Raw genomic sequence first — 25,569 nt, forward strand, 5'->3', positions numbered from 1 at the left:
TGCTCAGTTTAGAAGACTCTCGCCAAAAAGAAAACAAAAAAACCACCACACACACACACACACACACACACACACCCACACACCCACACACCCACACACCCACACACCCACACACCCCCTCACCCCCTCCCTCCCTCCGATGATAGGGAAGATTGGTTCAGTCCTTGCAAGCCTTGCAAGTTTGTGATGAAAATGATACAAGTAACAGAAAGTTAAGACAGTTAATGGTGATGGCTTGGAAAGGATTACCCATGATCCTAAAAGTAAAAATAGTGTTGAAAGGTACTAGCTGCTGCTGTTTTTCAGCACCTTTTCTAACGTTGACTTTTTTTTTTTGTATCTGCTTATGACTGAAGTCAGAGTTTTCTTTTAAAAATGTGTTACATTTTAAAATTATTTTAAATCTTCATGAACTGGCAACAGTTAATATACTGAATTTTTAAAAATTCAGCTACTGTAGTTTTCATAATTGAAAATGATTGAAAGTTAAACTGATAATTTCTTAAATTGGCAACGTAGGATGCCAAAATTGATTTTATAAATCAGTATTTGTACTTTTCGTATTTCTTAATTCCTTCTTAGAATGAAACTTGTCATAAATACATTTTATGTTCTTTTTTTTTTTCCCCCTTGAGATGAAGTCTTGCTCTATCACCCAGGCGGTAGTGCAATGGCGCAATCTCGGCTCACTGCAGCCTCCGCCTCTGGGGTTCAAGCAGTTCTCCTGCCTCAGCCTCCCAAGTAGCTGGGACTACAGGCGTGTACCACCACACCCGGCTAATTTTTGTGTTTTTAGTAGAGACTGGGTCTCACCATGTTGGCCAGACTGGTCTCAAACTCCTGACCTCAGGTGATCCACCCACCTCGGCCTCCCAAAGTGCTGGGATTACAGGTGTGAGCCACCACACCTTGCCTAACTTTTGAATTTTTAGTAGAGATGGTTCTCACCATGTTGGCCAGCCTGGTCTCGAACTCCTGACCTTGTGATCTGCCCATCTCGGCCTCCTAAAGTGCTGGGATTACAGGCGTGAGCCACTGTGCTCGGCCCAAAAGTTGTTTTTAAGAAGGCTTAGAAGATTGAACTTGCTCTTTATCAAAATACTGGTCTTACATACTTGCAGTCTTTTGTAATACATTATTATATTTTAGAACACATACATTGAAACTATTCTAGTGAAAAAAGTTGGTATTTTTATTTTGGTCAGTTCTCTGTATATGAGATACTTTGTTATCTACCTTAAGTGCCAGAGTTTAAACATTTTTGCTGTATTTTTCAGCTTAGAAAATCTTCCTATAAGAATTAAATGTGATTTTTTTTTTCTACTTGTTAATGACTCTGACCAGCATTATATAAGTTTCCACCTAGTATGTCAGGAGAAGGAATTGATAAAATCCCTAAAATCACAGTATAGTGTACCTGAGCATGCTAAAGAAGAAAACAAATCACTCTCTTCCTTGAATTAAAAAGTTGCCCAAACTGTCTTGTGTTATTATGTGTATATTCGGACTTGACAAAGTAACTATCCTGGAACCATAAAGTTAGTAGTTCATTTTAAGATTTTAGGCTGGGAATGGTGGCTCACGTCTATTATCCCAGCACTTTGGGAAGCCAAGGTGAGCAGATGACTTGAGGCCAGGAATTTGAGACCAGTCTGGCCAACATGGCAAAACCCCCTTTCTACTAAAAATACAAAAATTAGCCAGGCGTGGTGGCATGTGCCAATAGTCCCAGCTACTTGAGAGGCTGAGGCACAAGAATGAATTGAACCCAGGAGGTGGAGACTGCAGTGAGCCAAGATCACAGCACTGCACTCCAGTCTGGGCGATAGAGCAAGACCCTGTCTCAAAAAAAAAAAAAATTATTCCTGCTGATGGAAATCTTCTGTGTAAATAGTGCTTAGAAATGCTTAAGTGTGGCCAGATGCAGTGGCTCATGCCTATAATCTCAGCATTTTGGGAGGCCAGGGCGGACCGATCACTTGAGGTCAGGAGTTCGACACCAGACCAACGAGACCCTGTCTCTACTAAAAATACAAAAATTAGCCAGGCCTGGTAGTGCCCACCTGTAATCCCAGCTACTGGGGAGGCTGAGGCAAGAGAATTGCTTGAACCTGTGAGGTGGAGATTGCAGTGAGCTGAGATCACGCTACTGCACTCCAGCCTGGGTGACACAGCAAGGCTCCATCTCAAAAAAAAAAAAAAAAAAATGCGTAAGTGTATATAATTTGTCTATGTTTAAGTGGGTAAAAGTAGAGAGTGGGGAGGGGGGAATTGTTTATACCGAATAGCATTTCCTACAATGTGAAATTGAAAATTGGTAATAGGACAAGATACAAGGTAATGATGACATGAGTTTTAACCTGTTTGTTATCAAAATGGTAGTTTGTTTATTTGGTTGACTGAAACAGTTTGTACTAAAGCCAAATTTATTTTATTAGTTTTTTGGAACATTTTAAACCATTATAGTTGATTAGGGATATGGATATATGGAAATAACACTAGCATTAGATGAAGATCATATAGAAAAGTACTAAAAACATAATGTGAATATAAACTATATATAAAACTATAGAAAAGTAATTACAGATACATGATTGAATTAGGCTGAACAATATGTAAAAAGACTCCTAATATAGCTTTAACTTGTGAAAATGAGTAGAATAACCTAGGTTCTGGGATTTTTAAAAGGAACTTTATAAATCATTCAATAAGTAATGATTTAATTAATAATTAAATGATTTTTTTATTAACAAAAAAATAAGTCCAGAAGGTAACAAAACTTTCATACCTACACACTTACAGACCATATTATACAGCACTGTTCACAGTCAAGAAATGTGAACAGGGCTCGGTGAGGTGGCTCACGCCTGTAATCCTAGCACTTTGGGAGGCCAAGGTGGGATTACTTGAGGTCAGAAGTTTGAGACCAGCCTGGTCAACATAGTGAAACTCCATCTCTACCAAAAAATACAAAAAAAATTAGCTGGGTGTGGTGGCATGTGTCTGTAAGCCCAGCTGCTTGGGAGGCTGACGCAGGACTATTGCTTGAACCCGGGAGGCGGAGGTTGCAGTGAGCCAAGATTGCGCCACTGCACTCTAGCATGGGTGACAGTGAGACCTTGTCTCAAAAAAAAAAAAGTAAATATGAAGATGAAGTATCAAATCATAACTGCATAAAATTTCATAATCACCTTCTGTTGGTATTGCTGTGAGCTCAGGTGTTGGGAATATCTGCTTTACATGCTGTATGACCCTCTGCATGAGCAGTTTGTCTCGCCTTTAAATTGCCTATTGCAGTAAAAAATGATCTCTCACTATTCTAGTGTATTTTTCATTGTGTTTTAGTGCAATACCGCAAACTTGGAGTCAAACACCATGGAATCCATACAAAATGCCACTAGTGATGCTGGAAGTACTCCAAAGAAGCAGAGAAAAGTCATGACATTACCATAAACAGTTGAACTGCTTGATATGTACTGTAGATTTGCAGTTGCGGTTGCCCACCATTTCAGATAGATGATTTCTCTTATAAACAGATGACATAAATTTATGGGATTGATAAATACAGCATAGTGCTGTAAATGTATTTTCTCTTCCTTAACGATTTTCTTAACATTTTATTTTCTCTAGCTTACTTTATTGTAAGGACACAGTATATAATATACACAACATGTTAACTGACTTTATGTAACTGACAAATAACGTAAGACTTCTGGTCAACAGGTTTATTAGTAGCTAAGTTTTGGGGGAGTCAGAAGTTACATGTGGGTTTTTGACTGCTTGGGGCTTGGTTCCCCAACTCCCAAATTATTCAACGGTTAACTGTATTTGTAATTCATACTTTTCAGAGAACTCTACTTGACAGAAGAAAACTATTCTCAGTGATTCAATGGTACCAATTGTATCCATCTGAGATGAGTTTATTAGAAAACTAGATTTTATGTTCACTGGAAAATATTGACCTCAGCAATAAAAATGGCAATGACAATGCAGTATATCTTTTCTAAAAAATACATTTATTAGAAGAATGTTCTAACAGTAATGCTCATTATATTACAAATCGCCAGATGTTTATTCCTTTGAGACTAAATCTGTTAGAAGGAAAGATCTAACCTAGATATCTTTTTAATTCATAGAACTTAAAAGCTCTGGAAGCTACCTTTTGGTGTAGAGAGTTGAGCGTCAATATTTATTCTAACAATATGATCTACTTAGCTATGTACCTGTTGTTTCCTTTTTTTTTTTTTTTTTTTACTCCTAGGCATTTGTATTGCCTCCCCTAATTTTATGGTATTCTTTGGTATAAATTTTTAAGAATGGTGTTACTAAGTCATAGAATCAATATTTTTCTTTCTTTTTTGAGACAGGGTCTCATGCTGTCACCCATGCTGGAGTGCAGTGGCACAGTCAGGGCTCCCTACAGCTTTGACCTTTCAGGCTGAAGTGATCCTCCTGGAGTCCTCAGCCTCCTGAGTAGCTGGGACTACAAGCGTGCACCACCATGCCCAGCTAATTTTTTATTTTTCGTAGAGATGGGGGTCTTACTGTGTTGCCATAGATGGCCTTGAACTCCTAGACTCAAGCGATCTTCCCACCTTGGCCTCCCAAAATGCTGGGATTACAGGCATGACCCACCATGCCGGCTTTATTTACTTTATAAGAAAGTTGGTTACGGTAAACTGTTTTAGTATCATCTTTTATTGCTTTTTATTTCCCATTTTATTTTTTTCCTTATTGTCGTCTGTGAATATTAATACTACTTTAATATGTTTATTTGGAACTTTAAGCTTGAAAATAGTTGTATCTGCGAGCCCATCTCATTGTATTCTTTCAATAACAATCTGAGGTATTTAATTATGAAGATGCTAAGGTACACATTGTTACTTATCCAAAGTTGCATGTATTATACACTCCTACAAAATCAGAGATTAAGTTTCCAGTTAAATATATCTTGCTGGGCCAGGTGCAATGTTTCACACCTCTAATCCCAGTACATTTTGAGGCTGAGGCAGGAGGATCGCTTAAGGCCAGGAGTTAAATTCCAAACCTGGGCAGTATAGACCCTGTCTCTATAAAAAATAAACTAGCTGGGCATGGCGGCACACACCTGTAGCCCAGCTACTCGAAAGGCTGAGGCGGGAGCATTGCAGGGAGCTATGATTGTGCCACTATGTTCCATCCTGGGCAACTAAGACTTCGCCAAATAAATAATCAGTCTAACCAACTATTTTATCTTTCTTGTCAGGCTGCTATACGTCAGTGCCTTAAACTGAGTAATTATAAACAACAGAAATTTAGTCTTCACAGTTCTGGAGGCTGGGAAGTCCAAGATCCAGGGTGCCAGCAGATTCAGTAGTCCAGAGTGACACCTTCTGACTGTGTCCTCACGTGGCAGCAAGGCAAATTAACTCTCTGTCTTCTTATAGGCACTAATCCCATTCACCAGTTTTCCACCCTCTTGACCTAGTCACCTCCCCTCAAAGGCTCCACCTCTTAATTCCAGTACCTTGGGAATTAGATTTCAGCATATGAATTTTGGAGGGACGTAAATGTTCAGACCATAGAATATCCCGTACAGCACCTAACTTACAGTCTTAAAGTTTGCATTTTGCTTACATTTTGAAGAAATACATGACATGACATACCCTAGTATACTAACACATAGTTTACATAGTTCTTTTGTGAGATTTGTAGTTCAATTTGTTGGTGAAACCAAACTTCCCACCTTTTGAAGGTGGCATTATCGGTCATTTTATTCAGCATATTTAATACTTTGTGCTAGACCCTGGCTATAGATTTTTCACCACATAACATGCTTTGTGACATGTAACTCTTAATTTATATATATACATATCAGAATCTTTGAAGGTAGCTTAGCCTGCCAAAACCTGGAAGGTAAAAAAATTTGAATTGCATTTTTACAAGAAGAAAAAATTTATTCTTCCAAAGTAAAATAAAAACGGTTGGCTTAAATGAAACCATTAACTCTCTCAGGCTTAGTGCTAATTACTGCTTTTCATCTATGGCATGAAATGCAGGGATCAATGAGAGAAAGATACAGAACTGTATTTCATTCTGAGTCAAGGTTTTCAGAAAACAAATATTTCATCTGGAGTGTTCATTTCCTGAATACTAGACACATAACTTCTGAACTAGCTTGAGAAATTAAAATTTGATTCTGGGATTGTAAACTCTTCCCCTTGGAGCCAAGCAGGTTTAAGGTACATGTACATACACTGGATTCATGGTAGAGAGCATACCCACCCTAAAGAGGGCAGCTCTGTTTAAAGGGAATAGTCATTGTTCAATTCTGGCTGGTTCTGTTGTTTTGTTCTGTCAATCTGAATGTTCACAGAAAACTTGAACTGGTCAGGTCCAAAACTAATCTTAATCTCAGCTGCCTCCAACCCTTCATAAACAGAGCAGCTACCTGTATTGCTCCTCTTTCCTCTCCCCTCCCTCTCCCTTCTTGTTTCTCCCCATCCCTCCTTTTTCCTTCCCCCTTCCTTTTTATCTTCCACTTCCTCCACCTTTTCTTTCCTTTTTTTTTTTTTTAAAAAAAAAAAAAAAAGACCAGGTCTTATTGTGTCACCCAGGCTGGTCTTGAACTCCTGCCTCAGCCTCTCAAGTACTTGGGATTATAGGCCAAGAAGTCACCATGCCTGGCTTCTTCCTGTATTTCTTTTATAGTTAAGAACACTGTCATCGATCCAGACTAATACTCTGGGGTCAGCCTCATTTCTTCTCTTTCTCACTTTCCACATCCAGTTATCACCAAATCTAGTTCATTCTGCATCCTAATGAAGTCCTTTGATTCCTCTAGTTGTTCATTAGTAATGTCTCAACTCTAATTTTTTTTCTAGTAGTTTTCAGCCTGTCTTCAGTCTTAACTTCTCCAGTACATCTGCCACACTGTTGTCAGCATGATCATATTTTTATTTAAAAAAAAATTTTACACATGTTTATTGTTGAATATTAGAAAATACAGATTCATGGAAAGAAAAATCACTGCCCCAAGGAGATCACTGGATGGTGAGATTAAGGGGTGATTTTAATTTTTAAAAACGTGTATTTTTTCCTGTATAGACGTAACACCTGTTGAAAACACAATCCCTTGTAAAGGCTCTAATTCTATACTCAGCATCTAGCTGATCTCTTCTTTCTGATATTTTACATGTCATTTATCACCACCTTTCTCTCACCTTTATCCTTCTCTTCATTATTTACATATGCAGAAGTTTCTCCTGACAAACACCTGCCTCTGCCTCAGTTCTGCTACCACCCTGTTGCTTTCTTTCTCTTCACAAATGTAAGAGTGTCCAAAAAAAGAAAAAAAGATAATGAAACATGCATACAGAAGAATTTTAAAATCATAGGTAAGGCTGGGCATGGTGTCTCATACCTATAATTTCAGCACTTTGGGAGGCTGAGGTGGAAGGATCGCTTGAGCCCAGGAGTTGAAGACCAGCCTGCGCAACGTGGCGCAACCCTGTCTCTACAAAAATTATCAGGGTTTGGTGGTACGTGCCTGTGTTTCCAGCTACTTGGGAGACTGAGGTGGGAAGATTACCTGAGCCCAGGAGGCAGAGGTTGCATTAAGCCGAGATTGTGCCACTGTACTCCAGCCTGGGCAACAGAGTGAGACCCTATCTTGAAAAAAGTTAAGTAAAAATATAAAAATGAAAATCGTGGGTAAATATTTTAAAGAACATTTATAAAATACATTGCTTAAGGAATAAAAGTTGCCATTATCTTTGAAGCCCCTTCTGTGTCCTGCTTTTTTTTTTTTTTAAATGTCCCACTGATTGTACCTCACTACTTCCCACAGTAAATTGCAGTCTTGGATTTTATGTTTGTGATCATTTATTTTTCCTTATAGATTTACTTTAAACAATATATTTTGTTTGTTTTTAAACTTTAGATAAATGGACTCATACTGTTAGTAATTCTTTGTGACTTTTATCATTTCAAGATTAATCCATCTTTGTAGCAGTATATTTGTAAGGCTAAGTAAGTAGTATTTCATGGTATAAACTATCACACTTGATCAGTTTTACTCCTGACATGTTATGAACAGTCCTGCTTTAAATGTTGTAACACATTTTCATGGTTTTCTCTTAGGGTATTGACCTACAGGTGCAAGTGCTAGGTTATGGCACGTCTGTTCCATTTTACTAGATAATGCCGTACTGTTCCAAAGTAATTACATCAGTTTATGCTCTTACTGGTAGTACCTGAGTTCCAGGGATACCACATCCTCCCCAACACTTGACTTATTTTGGTGAAAGATACTCCTTATGTTTCTATTTTCTATTTCCTTAGCTAATAAGAATAATTGAGTATAATTGTATATGTTTTGGGGCCATTTGTGGCTCTTCTATTAAATGCCCATTCTTACCTTTTGACTGTTTTTCAATTTGGTTATCCTTTTGTTTGCTTTTTGGTCTGCTTGAGCTGTTACTGAGGTGTTAATAATAAAATCTTCTGTGAAGGTAGTCTTGTAGATTTTCCTTTGCTTATCTGTTTTGAGTTTGTTATTAAGAGTATACAGGTTTTATGCTCATGGTGACTATATCATTATATAGTTATTCTCTATCTTTTATTATTTTTGACCTTAACATTTATTTCACTTGATACTAATATAACGATGCTAGCTTTGTTTCTTAAAACTTCTCCTAGTATCTTTTTTCTATGCTTTGACTCTGAACCTTTCTGTGCTCTTAACATTTTAGTAATATCTTTTAAAAAAATCTCAAATAGCTATACTTGTTAACCAATCTAATATTCTCTACTGTTTGCTAAAGAACTTAGTCCAATTTTTAATGAGTAACTGATATAATAGGATTTATTTCTTTCCTTTTAAGTGCTTTTCATTTGTCATTTCTTCCTATGTCTGTGTCTTTCGTTGTTTTGAATTGTTTTCTTTTTCTGTGTTCTCATTCTATTTTTCCTACCTCTACTAGTTTGGAAGTTACGCACAATTTTTTTTTTTTTTTTTTTTGAGACAGTGGAGTTTTGCTCTTGTTGCCCAAGCTGGAGTGCAATGGCGCGATCTCGGCTCACTACAATCTCCGCCTCCCAGGTTCAAGCGATTCTCCTGTCTCAGCCTCCCAAGTAGTTGAGATTACAGGCACCCGCCAGCACGCCCAGCTGCTTTTTGTATTTTTAGTAGAGTCAGGGTTTCACCAAGTTGGCCAGGCTGATCTCAAACTCCTGACCTCAGGTGATCCACCTGCCTTGGCCTCCCAAAGTGCTGGGATTGCATGCGTGAGCCACCGCTCCTGGCCTACAATTTTTTTTAGATGTTACTTTAGCTGTTTTTTTGCATTCATTTTACTGTTTTTTATTGAAAACGTTTTGTTACGAAAAATCTCAAGCGTGCAGAAAAGTAGAAACAGTGTAACACCTCTGTAGCTTTTGTGTAGATTCAACAATTAACATTTTCCATATTTGCTTTTTCTTTGTTGTTTAATACACTTTTTTTTGCTTTTGTTGACAGCTTTATTGAGAAATAATTCACATAACATACTCATCCATTTAAAATGACTTAATATATTCGTGGAGTTGTGCAATTATCACCACAGTCAATTTTAGATCAGTTTGATAAATGTTTTTACTGAAATACAACAAACAGGAGTGTGCACAAATCTACATGTGAAGTTCATATATTCACAAAGTTAATACACCTTTGTAATCACCATACATAAAAAAATAGAATGATAGCTCCACCTTGGAAGCCTCCCTTATGTCCATTCCTAAGCACTACTTCCTCTCTCTCCTAAAGGTAATCACATCCTGATTTCTTGTTTTTCTTTTGAGACAGGATCTCACTCTTGTCACCCCTGTTGGTGTGCAGTGGTGAGATGACGGCTCACGGCAGCCTCCAATTCCTAGGCTCAGGTGTTCCTCCCACCTTAGTCTCCTGTCTCCTGAGTAATTGAGACCATAGGCACACACCACCATATCTGGCTAATTTTTTTATTATTTGTAGAAACATGGTCTCCCTATGTTGCCCAGGCTAGTTTCAAACTCCTGTATATTGTAAGTATTCACATATTTTAGTGGTGAGTACTAATGTGTTTGGTGGTGTGCTGCTTTATAAATGTTTTTTTAAAATCTAAAAAATTTTTAATTTTGAAGCACATCTGCCTCAAGAGTTTTTTCTTTTTCTTTTTTTTTGAGATAGAGTTTCGCTCTTGTTTCCCAGGCTGGAGTGCAGTGGCGCAATATTGGCTCACTGCAACCTCTGCTTCCCAGGTTCAAATGATTCTCCTGCCTCTGCCTCCTGAGTAGCTGGGGCTACAGGCATGCGCCACCACACCTGGCTAATTTTGTGTTTTTAGTAGAGACGAGATTTCACCATGTTGGTCATGCTGGTCTCGAACTCCTGACCTCAGGTGATCCACCCACCTCAGCCTCACAAAGTGCTGGGATTATAGGTGTGAGCCACTGTGCCCAGCCAAGAGTTGTTTCATAAGGAACTGTGGGCCTTATTGTTTTATTCAGTGTTTAGATGTACATACTTTTTTAAGTATCTGCTCACCATTGTTTCATCTCAGATCTGTCCCTTTGGATCATTTTCCAGAAGGAATTCAGGGTTTATTCTTTTGTTGGTTACTGTTGGTAGGAAACAACTGTTTTGTCTGCACATATCTTGATTTCATCCATTTTTTTTAAAACTTAGTTTTGTTTGGTATGGGAGTTTAAATTGGTGGTTAGTTTTACTTACATAAAATATATTTTTACTGATTTATAGTGCTGACATCATTGTTCTTAAAATGGTAGCCTTCTTATTTCTATAACTTTGTAGGTAATCTATCTTTTGTCTATGGCAGTAGAATTAGCTCTTTTTAATTGGTGTTTTATGCTTTCACAGTGATGTTTAAGTTTAGATATCTTCTATTTATGCTGCTTAGATTTAATTGGGCTTCATTAACCTGAAGGCTGATGTCTTTAACAATTCTGGGAGATTCTCAGGCATTATTATTACTGTTGTTGTTGTTATATTTTTTGAGATGGAGTCTTGCTCTGTCGCCAGGCTGGAGTGCATTTGCGTGATCTTGACTCACTGCAACCTCCGCCTCCCGGGTTCAAGCAATTCCCCTGCCTCAGCCTCCAGAGTAGCTGGGACTACAGGCACGCACCACTACGCATTATTATTTAAGAAGCATTTATAGAAAATGTTGCTTTCTGTTCTCTAACTTGTTTTTTTTTTTTTTTTTGGTCTCTCTACCTTTCTTTCATGTTTTCATTATCTATTTCTCTGAGTTATATCCTGGATAATTTCTTCATACCATCTTCCTCAGTAGAAATTCTTTCTTCACCTGTGGTTAGTTTCTTTACCCACTGAGGTTTTCCTTTTTTCTTTTAAAGAGACAGGGTCTCTCTGTCACCCAGGCTGGAGTGCAGTCGCTAGATCATAGCTCACTATAACCTAAACTCCTGGGCTCAAGAAATCTTCCTGCCTCTGTTTCCTGAGTAGCTAGGACGACAGGCGTATACTACCACCATGCCTGGCTAATTTTTAATTTTTTTGTAGAGATGTGGTCTCGAGGTGTTGCCCAGGTTGGTATTATACACATGGTTGCAACTGATCTTCCTGCCTTGGCCTCCCAAAGTGTTTGGATTACAGGCACAAGCCATTGTGCTGGGTCAAAAAACTTTTATTTAGATGTAATTTACATGCCATAAAATAGTCCCATTTCTACACTCAATAATTTTAATTTATTTACTCTGTTGTGCAACCATACCCATAATTTAACTTTAGAAATCTTTATCATGCCCAAAAAGCAACCTTTGTGTCCATAAGTAGTCACTCTCCATCATCCCATTCTCCTTTCCCAGCCCCTGGCAACCACCAGCTTACCTTCCGTCTCTATAGATTTGTCTATTATGGACTTTTCATATCAGTGGAATCATACAATATGTGGTCTTTTGTGACTGGCTTCATTCAAAAACATAATGTTTTTGAGGTTCATTTGTGTTGTAAAATGCGTCAGCACTTCATTCTTTTTGAAGGTGAAATAATATTCCATTGCGTGGTTGTAACATTTTGTTCATCCATTCTTCAATTAGTGGGCATTTGGGTTGTTTTTTGGCATTATGAATAATGCTGCTATGAATGTTTGTGTGTATGTTTTTGTGTGAATGTGTTTTCGTCATCTATTGAGTTGTTTAGTTTATTTTTTAATTATACAGAAAATACACTTCTACAGTTTTGTAAAAGAGCCAAATAATATAAAGAAAGGTATGTAGTGCATACAGTATATCCTCTTTCTCCACTGCCAATTCCAACTGTAAAATAATTGAATGTGCTATGTGCTTTTTTTTGGTCTTTTGTATGCATTTTTATATTTGTGTAATTACATCTCTTTTAAGATAAAATACATGTATTTTTGAGGCTTGCTTTTTCTTTATTTCAGTATGTTTTGGAGTTCTTTATTTTTTTGTCAGTACTCAGGTCCATGTCATTCTTAGCGGTTGCATAGTCTTAGTTTGCTATGCCATAATTTGTGTAATTTACCTATTGACATATATTTCTAGATGTTGTTTTACAGCGAAGCTGTTTTATATGTATCTTTCTGCGATTCTGAGTAGCGAAATTGTTGCCTCAAAGGATAGAACTTGGATTTTTCCAGGATTTATATTTGTATTTGTTTCTGCCAGTTACTTTGAGGCCACCACTTCCTGGACTACTTTTGATTAAATCCTTGCTTAATGTTCTCAGGTAGCAGGAATTCAGGCTATGAATCCATGTGGGTTGAGGTTATGAAATTTCAGGGGAGAATTTTTTTCTTCCTTCACCCATTGCTAAGTTTAAAGTAGGCAAATATCATTGTTGTCTCTTTGCCCATTTTCTTGTTGACCTTTACATTGAGGGATCATAGTTTCAGGTAACTCCTCGGTTAGTATCTTCACTTTGGTTTTGCTATTGGGTTTGTTTGAAATCTCCATGGCAAAATCCAGTCGTAATCCTTACGTTTCAGAGTTCCTGCGTTCACTTTGTCTTTGTTTTCTCTGTAATTATCCACGGTATATACTGTGCCGTTGTGCTGGAAAAGAAAGTCTGGTTAGTCCTTGAAACATATTCTTCCTTGGCTTTCTGCATACCACAGTCCTGGTTTTTCTCCTCTCACCACTCTTCTTTTGGACACTACTGTACTCTGAAAGCATGGAGAAATTATTGGCACATTTGTCTCCTTTTGTGGGCTGCGGGCTCTTACTAGCAGAAATCATTAAGTCCTGACACTTTTTGCATTTCTGTCAGACTTTTGAAAAATTTAGCTTAAACTAAGAATGAATACCTCTATTGCATTCTCTTTCCTGAAAGGGAAAACAGTTTCATTAAGTAACTGTTAGAAATGTCATCAGAATTCAGTAGGAGGGAAGATGCTTCCTTGCTCTGCATGAGTTTAGTTCTGTTTAAAAAAAAAAAAAGTAAAACTAATTTGTTGCCTCACATTTCCCTCTGAAAGGAGAAGTAGCCGCTGTTAGAATTGTTTAATGTTGTTAGGGAAAAATAATATCTACTTATTAGTGCAATGCTATTAATATTAACGTGTATGGTATTCCTGTTTTTTCCATCATGCTCTCCTGTTTTTAACCTTCCATCTTTAGTTGGTTGTTAGATGAAATTGGAGAAAATGTTCTTGGTCATTTTATATACAGTTGTATTAGCAACCATTATCATATATTCCCACATTTTTAATGTTTTTTCTTCACTTTGTATTTTTTCCTTCCCTGAATGTTTCTACCTTTTAGGATAGTTTCTCAGAGTGTCAAGTTGAGATAAAACTTTACAAAATGTGAGACCTATGTGCCTCCCCATCCCCTTAATTTGCTTTATTTTTCTTCAAATTTTAATATATCATGTAGTACAGTGGACTTACTACAGCAGTTGAGGAGAAAATTTATGTAACATCAAAAGAATGCTCAAGAGATTAACGTACCCACTTTTCCCTGTGTTGCACTGTCACCTGTCCAAGAATTACTGTGAAGGTTGCTTCACATCAAAGGTCAATCAGATGTTTGCATAGGACTGTGACCTTTGTAACATCACTTCAGCCTCTGATTGACTGCTTTTTGCAACTAATCAGACTGATTGTGGGCCACCACTTCATTACTTGAAGTGAACACCAAGTTGCCAATGGGAAACCTCTAGGGGGTATTTGAACCCAAGAAGATTCTGTATCTGGGCACCCTTTACCATTCTGTTCAGGAGACCAGGGATAATTATACCAATAAAGTGGTTTTTTAGTTTGCTTTTGTTTTCTTGTGTTTTGCTTGGTAGTTAAGCAGATTGATTCTCCTTTATGTTCTTGCTTCTTCTACTAAGAAGGGTTATTCTTCTTGACTTAGTAAAGTTCTCAAGATCTGGAAGATTTCCGTAGCAGTGTTTCCCAAAATGTGGTCCTTGAAACAAGGCTTGAGATGATCTACACTCAAAGGATTCTATTATCTTTGGAAACCTCTTTTTTGTTGTTGGGAGTTTTTTGTTTATTTTATTTTATTGAGATGGAGTCTTGCTCTGTAGCCTAGGCTGCATGCATTCATGTGATCTAGGCTCACTGCAACCTCCACCTCCCAGGTTCTAGCTATTCTTGTGCCTCAGCCTCCCGAGTACTGGGATTATAGGCGCATGCTACCACTCCTGGCTAATTTTTGTATTTGTGGTAGAGACGGGGTTTTGCCATGTTGCCCAGACTGGACTTGAACTCCTGACCTCAGGCATTACATGCTCATTGACCTCCCAAAGTGCTGGAATTACAGGCTTGAGCCACCGTGGCTGGCCTTGTTTAGTTTTATTAGAGACAAGTTCTTGCTGTGTTGTCCAGGCTGGACTCCAACTACTAGACTCAAAACGATTCTCCTGCCTCAGCCCCTTGAGTAGCTGGGACTACAGGCATGCATCACTGTGCCCAGCTATTTTTGGGAACCTCTATGTCATCTTCCCTTTGGACAATCACTGTACAAGTTAGTAGATGAAAAGTTTTGTTGAAGAAGCCAGTTCTTCTTTGTTTGACCCAGTTTTTTAAAAAATGTATGTGATCACAGAACCCTCATTTGTGAATATCAGTAGAAAATAATTAAAACCTTGTTTTAACATAGAAATTTGCTTAAATTTGTCTTTATTCAAAACAAATTAAGCAAATCTGAAGTCCATTACAGTGATGCACAACACAGTTTTCTATCTGTAGTGGTGTTGGATGGCTAAGCTTACTCTAAGTGTCATAAATTGAAGACCTAGAAACATTACTTACTGATAGTAATATTTCACTGTCCAGAAAAAAAAACCAATTTTTAAGCAGAGAACTCTTAAGAAATGAACAGATATCCATATTCGTCTTCTTCACTTTGAGAAAAGACTTACGCTGGGTGCAGTGGGCGGTGCCTGTTGTCCCAGTTACTTGGAAAGCTGCGGCAGGAGTTCTGGACTGTAGTGCGCTATGCCGTTTGGGTGTCCGCATTGAGTTCAGCATCAATATGGTGACCTCCCGGGAGCAAGGGACCACCAGGTGTGTCTCAGGAGGACGGGTGAACGATCCAGGTCAGAAACAACAGGTCAAATCTCCCATGCCAATCAGTAGTGGGATTGTGCCTGTGTACTCCAGCCTGGGCAACATAGTGAGACCCTGTCTCTGAAGAAAAAAAAAAGTCATATTAAGAATCTTTATAATCTTGCATGCAATTTTAATAACATTATTTGGTTTTAAAATTTATGATCTTGCATGAAATTATAATATTTGGTTTTAAAATTCATAAATTAGGGACTACTGTGTTTTGTTTTTTTTGTTTTTGCCTTGTTGTACCCTGGAAAAGCATGTCCACTGATAACAAGGGAAGAAGTATACAATAAAAGCTGTACAAATAAGTATGCAAAATACGTAGCCATTTTAGGATACCTAGTATGTAGGAAGAAAACCTTAACATATCTCAGATCATAATATGTTGTATTTTGATGTTCTACTATAAATGATGTTAACAATAACCTTGAAATATTAAACTATGTGCAGGTGATCCTATTTAAGAAAATGAATAGTAGATTATGTATTAAAATTACTTTTAAAAAATTTATAAAATCTTTTTAAAATTTTATTAATATTTTCTTTTTTCTTCTGATTTCATTATTATCACAAAGCATAAAATTTTTGAAAGGCTTTTTGTATAAAGGATTACTTTTAGAGTTTCTCTGGAAAGCTTGTCTGTGAAATGACATTCTTTAAGGATTTTGGAGAACTATGGCTTTTTTTTTTTTTTTTTTTTTTGAGATGCAGTCTCACTGTGTCACCCAGGCTGGAGTACAGTGGCGCAATCTCAGCTCACTGCAACCTCTGCCTCCTGGGTTCAAGCAATTCTTCTGCCTCCACCTCCTAAGTAGCTGGGACTACAGGCATGTGCCACCCTGCCCGGCCAATTTTTTTAGTATTTTTAGTAGAGACAGGGTTTCACCATGTCAGCCAGGCTGGTCTCAAACTCTTGACCTTGCGATCTGCCTACTTTGGCCTCCCAAAGTGCTGGGATTATAGTCATGAACCACCGCGCCCAGCCAAACTATGGCTTTTATAATTAGAAAGCAGCAAAGGAAGCACTGCTAAAACTTTTAAGCACTTTTAACTCAAGCTATTAAGACCTTACGCAAGTTGAGCATCCCCAATCTGAAATGTGAAATGCTCCGAAATCTGAAACATTTTGAGTAGCAGTGTGACACTCAAAGGTAATGTTCTTTGGAGCATTTCGGATTCTGGCTTTTTAGATTTGGGATGCTCAGCCAGTAAATGCGAAACAGTTCTGGTCACAAGCAGTTCAGATAATGGCTACTTGACCTATAACCTCAATATAGTAGCTATGACGTCTTGATGTTGTATAGGTAACTGCCTATTCTTCATAACTACTTTACAGCATCAGTGTTGAAATATTTTTTCCAGTGTGGAAGAAATCGGTTTGTTTTGTGATCCGAAACTTCAAAGCTTTTTTTTTTTTTTTTTTTTAGTGTAAGATTAGCCATTATGCAAAACTTACTGGTCAAACAGTTAATAAAATACACATATTCCATTGAAGAGTTTTGTACCTTTCAGTTTTTGTACGTAACAAGGCAATTATAAACTCCGAAAGTTTCTTTGCTTCTTTTGATTATGATTTTTTATTCTAATTTTTGTTTTATTTTTGAGACGGAATCTCACTGTAACTTAGGCTGTAGTGCAGTGGTACAACTATAGTTTACTGCAGCCTTGGCCTCCTGGGCTCAAAAGATCCTCCTACCTTATCCTCTGAAGTAGCTGGGAGTACAGGTGCATGCCCCTACACCTGGCTAATTTTTTATTTTTTATTTTTTTGTAGAGAGAGGGTGTGTCACTGTGTTACCCAGGCTGATCTCAAAATGCTGGGCTCAAGCAGTTTTCCCGCCTCTCCCTCCCAAAATGCTGAGATTATATTCATGAGCCACCACATGTAGCCTACTTTCTTTCCTTCATAAATCTGCCGGTCTTTGGGAACTCATGTTAAAAATTCTAAAAGCTTTTCTAGCTGTAGTTTGAGCATCAGACTGAACTTTCTCCTCTTTTGCAATTTGCTTGTATTTTAAAAGCAAATCAGGACTGGCACAGTGGCTCACACCTGTAATCTTTTGAGAGGCCAGGGTGGAAGGATCACTTGAGGCCAGGAGTTTAAGACCTGCCTGTGCAACATAGTGAGACCCCATCTCTACAAAAAAAAAAAAAAAATTTTTTTTTAAATTAGCCAAGCATGGTGTTGCACACCTATAGTCCTAGCTACTCAGGAGACTCAGGCAAAAGGATGGCTGGAGCCCAGAAGTTCCAGGCTGCAGTAAGCTAGGATTGTGCCACTGCATGCCTGCCCGAGTGATAGAATGAGGCCCTGTCTCTTAAAAAATAAACAACAACAAACCTAGTCAAACTTTAAGCAGCTACTGTAGCTGTTGTACTTGGTGAGATTGAAGATCCAGTCCTGGAGTTCCTGGAACATCAGAGGATGCGATTCTTCCAGAATCTTTTCGTTGAGCGAAGACTGCCTCTTTTTGACTTGTGACGAGGCCTTACTGGAAAGAAAGGTCATGTAGACCTCCTTTGCCTTTTCCTGCATCTGCTTATCTTGCATTAAAAAAAGAAATCTTTACGTTCTAGCCAAAACAAAATATTTTCTTCATTGAATTTCTTTTTAAAAAATTACCTAAATTTTGTCATGCCTTTTAGGTCTTCCACCAGATTATCCAGGAAAGCCACCATTTGGCTGTGCTCTTGAGGCGCTGGTGGCTGCTGCCAGAACTACTATTACGGTCATAGATGTGTTTACTGGTTTATAGGAAAGAATATTATAATGCATACAGATGAAGAGATGCATGAGGGAAGGGATGTGGAGCTTCCATGTCCTTTCCAGGTGTGCCACCCTCCAGGAAACTCCAAACATTCAGCAGCCTGGAAGCTCTAGTGTTGAAATAGTTTGACAGTAGATTGTGAATTATAGGACAGGCTATTCAAATTTTGAGCAATATGTGTATAGAATATATAAGGGGCTAGTAAAGAGAAAGGTATGAACATTTGGAGGAAATGTAATTATTTCAGATTGTAGAAGGATATTATCAAGGATAACTAGAAGGATGTTATGTTGTTTTTTTAAAACTACAGGCCGAGTGTGGTAGCTCACACCTGTAATCTCAGCACTTTGGGAAGCTGAGGTCGGGAGAATTGCTTGAGGCCAGGTGTTCAGTATCAGCCTGAGCAACAAAGTGAGACCCCCGTCTCTACCAAAAAAAATTAGCCGGGCATTGTGGTGTGTGCCTGTAATCTCAAGCTACTTGGGAGGCTGAGGTGGGAGGATTCCTTGAGCCCAGGAGTTTGAGGATGTGGTGAGCTGTGATCACACCACCGTACTCCAACCTGGTGACACACACCTAGTCTCAAAAAAAAGGACAAATTATTATTGATGTTCTTTTCTAGAAACGACTACAGAAAGAACTGTTGGCTTTGCAAAATGACCCACCTCCTGGGATGACCTTAAATGAGAAAAGTGTTCAAAATTCAATTACACAGTAAGTATTTAATGTTTAAAGTGCTCTTTCTTTCTTTTATTATCAATAATGTATGAATGTTCACCCACTTTTTAAAACTACAAAATTATTTTCACATTTCATTTTATTCTCTTTCACCAAGAGGGAAATACAGTAAACAGATCTTATTCTATGCATTTATATATATAATCAATTTTGTTTTACAATGTTATAAACATTGTTGCATAATTTGTAAAGCTGTTTTTAGACTATCTTTGGTACATTTTTTAAAAGTTTTGTTTAACTGAGTAGCACTGACTTTGTGATGTGATCCTCATCTATAATATTAAAGAACTGTTTGGTGTGAGGTTTTATCAAATTTAAAATATGTATCTATTTAGGCATATGAAGAGAGTAATAGTCAAGAGGTATCCCATGCCCTAAAAACATTAATTGCATCCTGTACAGAAGGGCAGCTAAGTGAAAGTGTGACTCAGCAGTCGTTTAATAATTTTGTTAGACAGTGGTGAATGTTCTGAAATCGTGAAGAAATCTAAAATAATTTATCCTCCACTTAGAAAAACCTCTAAAAAGAAAAGGAAAAGTAGCCAATAAGATAAAAATTGACTATAAACCAACTTGTAGGACAAATGAGCCAATGCATATATTTGGTGTAGTCTAGGTCCAGGGAGTAAAAATGACCAAAATTCATATAACTTACCCTTTCAGAAGGAACAGTTTTGGGTACCTTTGACTTTGGCATTTGTATCAGTACTTAAGACAGGGGTCAAAGCTTTAAGAACAAGAATATTACGAATGGATGTATAGACTCTTTTGAAAAAAAAATGTAATACACTTCTTTAACTCTGCAACAATCACTTAAAAATATTGTTGAATTCTAAACTGATTTTTTGTATATATCATACATGGAAAATATAAAACTCTTGTTCTAAAGCAACCAAAAGTGGAGCATACATTTAGAGTGGCATATGTTGCATATTGTTAAACAAATGAAACTGACTCTTTTTTCATCCTGATGCAGATTATATCCCATTTTAATCTTTTTCCTCTCTCCTTTTATTAGTCTACCTCAGAGTATCCTATAACAAGTGTCCCTATAGTTCTCAAGGAAACTGATAATAATGAGATTACTTCTTTCATCCTTTATTTTTTTGGGAGGATGGGGAAACCACACAACATAATAATTTATAAAAAGTTAAAGAAACGTTTTAAATTTTTACAAATAGAAACGCTTTGATAGATTACCAGGTAGTTATACCACAAATTATAACAGCCAAAGCAACAATACCTTTGTTGTAGAGTAAATCCTATCATATCAAGATACTGGTCAGGTAAGAATTTTTCTTTTAATTTATTGTAAATGAACTGTAAAATTTTTACCTTTGTGCCATCTTCTAGGCTATAAAAATAGTCTTATAAAGAATCAGATTGTTAAGAGTATATGAAATGTGGATATGGATGTGGAAGATCCATTAAGAGGATGATGATGAAAGCACATTAAGCAGCTTTCTGATGGGCACAAAAAGTAGAATGAAGAAGATCTGGTATTTGAGAGCACAACAGGGTGACTATAGTCAACAGTAATTTATTGTGCATTTTCAAATAGCTAAAAGTATTATTGGATTGTAACAGAAAGGATAACTGCTTGAGGTGATGGATACCTCATTTACCCAGGTGCAATTATTATGCATCGTGTGCTTGTATCAAAATATCTCATGTGCCCCATAGATATATACACCTACTTTATACCCACAAAAAATTTTTTTTTTAGTTTTCTGGAAGAAATTTGGTAGCATATATTGAGACCTTAAAAAATATGGACACTATCCTGTTTGACCCACCACACACCATCCTAAGAAAGTAATGATCTAGAAAAAGACTTAGAACCAACTATACTAATTTCCACATTACTAATTCTAGGGATAATTTGGGAATAGTGTAAATGTCAGTAATATGGAAAAGGTTTGTCAAGGCAGTGCAGTGAAATAGCATCACTTGAATTATAGTCTATAGTCAGCATGTAAGGTAAAAATTTTGTATAGTTATAATTACCTTTGAAAAATCCTTTAAGAAGACCTTATTGGTATGTATCCTCTTTATTAATAAATCCACCAAAGCCAGTTTTTCCTCCAAAGTGGAATAGATGATTGTGTCTTTGATTAACAACCATGATGTGTGAAGAAATAAAAAAATTCTAATGCTTAAACATTAGAATTAGAGTACTAGGTACTCACAGGTGTTGAAGAACTGAGACTAATTGAGAGAACAACATGTGTAGTCTCATTGCATCCTTACTCTGGGACATATGCTTGTGATTGGAATCATAAACCCTGATGGTTTAAATTGATGTAATTTAAGTGTGCACAAAATGCAGCTACTCGGCCGCCATTTTGTATAGGCTTTGATGGTATAGGAAACAGCAAAATGACTAGAATGAAATATATCCCCAAAAATTTTAACAGTGGTTGTCACTGGGTGATTTTTATTTCTACTTTCCTGAAGTTTCTACAATGAACATATCTTACTTTTTTAACTAATAAAATCTTATTAGGCCTGGCATGGTGGCTCATGCGTGTAATCTCAATGCTTTGGGAGGCTGAGGTGGGGCGGGAGGATCCCTTGAGCCCAGGAGTTCAAGACGAGCTGGACAACATAGGGAGATCCCATCTCTAGTGAAAAAAATTTTTTTTTTAAGTTGGCTGAACATGGTGGTATGTACCTGTGGTCCCAGCTACCTGGGAGTCTGAGGTGGGAGTCACTTGAGCCCAGGAAGTCAAGGCTGTGGTGAGCCCTGATTGCACCACAGTTCTCCAGCCTGGGTGACAGAGTGATACCTTGTCTCAAAAAAAAAGGGTTATTAGAAAGTACCATGCACAGGCCGGGCGCAGCGGTTCACACCTGTAATTCCAACACTTTGGGAGGCTGAGGCAGGCAGATCACCTGAGTTCAAGAGTTCGAGACCAGCCTGAACAACATGAAGAACCACCCCCTCTACTAAAAATACAAAGAATTAGCCGGGCATGTTGGTGCATGCCTGTAATCCCAGCTACTTGGGAGGCTGAGACAGGAGAATCACTTGAACCCAGGAGGTGGAGGTTGTGGTGAGCTGAGACTGTGCGATTGCACTCCAGCCTGGGCAACAAGAGCAAAACTCTGTACCAAAAAAAAAAAAAGAAAGTACCATGCACAATGTTGAAAGTTATGCTGTCTTTGACCTCATGTAGTATCTGCATGTCGTGCAGATATTACGAGGATTGATGAGATACTTGGTTAGCTCTTTGTTTTTAAAAGCTGTGTTTGTTTGCATAGGTCACATGTTCATTTATGTTGTGTGTCCTCAAATTGCCATATAAACAGAATGAAAGACCACCATTTTTCCTGGGAATATACTCTGCCTAGTGGATGTGGGTGGAAAAACAAGAAAGGAATTTCGAAGATTAAGAAGGACCTAATATATAAAGAGATAGTTTTTTGTTTTGTATGCAGCTTTTGCATTGCATGTAATTTACCATGTATTGACTCTGAGTCAGGAATGTGCTAAGTTTTTTACTTATGTAGGGTCATTTATCTCCAACAACACTATGAGGTGATTATCTTCTGTTTTATTATTGAGGTAGTTAAAACTGGAGAGATAACATAACTTTCTCACACAACGAGTTAAGATTAACTATAACTGCCACTTCAGTATAACTTCAGTTATAACTGTCTAATTTCACTATAAAATGTTGTCTCTTGGGTCTGTGGTCGTATCTTTTATTACCATGTATGGTACTCAGCATGCATTCTTAAAATGAATAGCCATGCTCTTAAGAGTCTGTATACTGTAGCTGATTTCTTTTAGAGAATAGGTACATTTATTAATTTACATAATCCTAAGTTCATAGTATGCGTGGTAACGACTAGAATCCCAACACTGTGTTTTCTGTCTTCCTTTTGTTTTCTTGTATTTTAAGTACAAGAAACTTTAATACCTGAAAAGTTCAAGAGAATTGCCTCGGTGTACAATAATTATAAGTGACAGAGCTATAATTAGGAACACATTGTTAATGACTTCAATTCACTTTTGCTTCTAATGCTGCCCTGTTATCTTTGCTGTCATTATCCCTTATTCTTCTCCCCATCTTAAAGAAAATAACAAGAAATAGTGTATACACTATAAATAACAACACATTTATGTTTATGATTGTTATATATGAAAAAAAAGTAGGCTTGCATAGATGCCATAGAAATGGGCTTTATTAAACAATTGAAGCATAGTGAGAGATAAAGGAAAGGCAGTACAAAGCCTTGCTTAATCGTCAGAGCAAGTGGAATGATGTCAGTTTAGCTCCCCTTACCCTGTTAATCTCCTCTAGAATGTTGATGAGAAAAATAAATCTGACAGCTACGGTTCTCTGTAGTCATTGTCTATACGTGTTTCTCCATGGCTTCCACCAGTTATAATCAGAAAGACAGTTGATTAGTTTGATGTTATGTATAGAATACTTAATATCAGCATTGTAGAAATGGTACTTTGAAAAAATAAGGTAATGTAAATCAATTAGGAAGAGCACAGGCTTGGGTGTCAACGCACCTTAGTTTGAGATTTGTTTGTTTGTTTATTTTGAGACAGTCTTGCTCTGTAGCCCAGGCTGGAGTGCAGTGGCATGATCTTGACTCACTGCAACCTCTGTCTCCCGGGTTCAAGCGATTCTCCTGCCTCAGCCTCCTGAGTAGCTGGGATTACAGGTGCACACCACCACGCCCAGCTAATTTTTGTATTTTTAGTAGAGACCAGTTTCACCATGTTGGTCAGGCTGGTCTCAAACTCCTGACCTCGTGATCCACCTGCCTCAGCCTCCCAAAGTTCTGCGATTACAGGTGTGAGCCACCACGCCTGGCCTTGGGTTTTTATTTTGTTTGCTTTTTTAGAGCTATCTTTTGCTAGCTGTCTGACCTTGATCTGGTGGTTTCACCCCTGAGTGTCAGAGAAGGTCATGAGAATTAACAGTGAGAGAGTTACTGGGAGGCTGGCATGTGCTGTTACACATAAACAACTCTTGTCCCAGTGCTTAGTGTACAGGAAGTACTTGGTGTCCTCTTTTCTCCTTACCCCAGTATCTTAAGTTTTTAATTTGCCTTTTCTATTCTAGGTGGATTGTAGACATGGAAGGTGCACCAGGTACCTTATATGAAGGGGAAAAATTTCAACTTCTATTTAAATTTAGTAGTCGATATCCTTTTGACTCTCCTCAGGTAATTGCCTTGCTTTAAATTTTTTTTTTTTTTTTTTGTATTTTTAGATAGCTAAATGCCAGAGATGTTTGACTCAGTAAAAACATATAAATCATTTATATGTATGTAGATGGATTTGTTATTTCCTTATTCGTAATATAATCAAGATGTGAACATTACACTTTATTGGGTTTAGGGCTTTACTACATTTTGCGTCTAAAATTGTTTGTTTCTTATCCATAAATACTAGCAGAAAAGGGAATAGAAATCTAACCAGGCCTCTAGGCCAGGGGTCCCCAACCCCTATGCTGGACTGGTACTGGTCCCTGTCCTGTTAGGAGTCGGGCCACACAGGAGGTGAGCACCATTACTGCCTGAGCTCCGCCTCCTGTCAGATCAGCAGGGACATTAGATTCTCATAGGAGTACAAGCCTTATTGTGAATTACACATGCGAGGGATCTAGATAGTACACTCCTTATGAGAATCTAATGCTTGATGATCTGAGATGGAACACTTTCATCCCAAAACCATCATCCAACCCCCAACCCCATCCGTGGAAAAATTGTCTTCCGCCAAACCAGTCCCTTGTGCCAAAAAGATTGGGGACCACTGCTCTAGGCCATTGGAGAAGTTGGCATTTTGGAATAACTGGAGGCACTTCTCCTAGGTCAGATGATAGAATCACATGGTGAAGAGAAAAGTTCTCTGTTGGAAGGAGTACTTTGATTTTGCATTGACATGCTGTCTTTGCAGCCTTTTAGTACTGGAATAGCAGAGTACATCACCAGATGTTAAATTTCTAAACATCGGCCCAAAGTCTGTTTATTACAATTTGATACCCAGTCAGTTTAGTTAATAACTTAATACTTAGACAAGGGATAATGGTGGTAGAGGAATGTTTTTTGAGAGCTGTTTAACTATGGTAAATGATTAATCAGATTTGAGAGAGGAAGACTCTAGGATGACTTCCAGGTTTCTGGCTTGGTAATATAAGTAAATGAGTTACTATAATTACTTATTCTTCAGAGAATTATTGTAACAAAGCACTTCATTTTTAAAATTTGAGGCTTGTGAGATCCGTTGGCTAAAATGGTAAGACGTAATGCCAGCTCTCTCTAGTATTGCTAGCAAATGAGCTATTCTGTAAAATAGAACCAAATACCTGAAATATTTCCCAGATACTGAAAATTTAGCTTGTAGGTGCTGAAGTGTACTATTTGGGGGAAGATCTTATTTCATTGCCACTTTAAACAATATACCAAACACAGGTTAATCTTTTCTTAGTTATATAAGAGAAGAGATAGAAGTCAGTTACTGTATCATGCTATAA

General features: G+C 37.6%; 1 protein-coding gene across 3 annotated transcripts in view; it reads left to right on the top strand.

The window, feature by feature from the left end:
- UBE2W (ubiquitin-conjugating enzyme E2W (putative)) overlaps positions 1-25,569 on the top strand; it is an 82,190-nt gene that overhangs the window by 18,816 nt on the left and 37,805 nt on the right. For all 3 annotated transcript variants that reach the window (XM_011937196.1, XM_011937197.1, XM_011937195.1), the window contains 2 exons: positions 18,954-19,045; positions 24,157-24,259. In XM_011937196.1, coding sequence (XP_011792586.1) covers positions 18,954-19,045; positions 24,157-24,259 — 195 coding nt within the window. The remainder of the gene's footprint in view (positions 1-18,953; positions 19,046-24,156; positions 24,260-25,569) is intronic.

This window comes from Colobus angolensis, unplaced genomic scaffold, assembly GCF_000951035.1.
Source record: "Colobus angolensis palliatus isolate OR3802 unplaced genomic scaffold, Cang.pa_1.0 Scaffold16, whole genome shotgun sequence".
Taxonomy (NCBI): Eukaryota; Metazoa; Chordata; class Mammalia; order Primates; family Cercopithecidae; genus Colobus; species Colobus angolensis.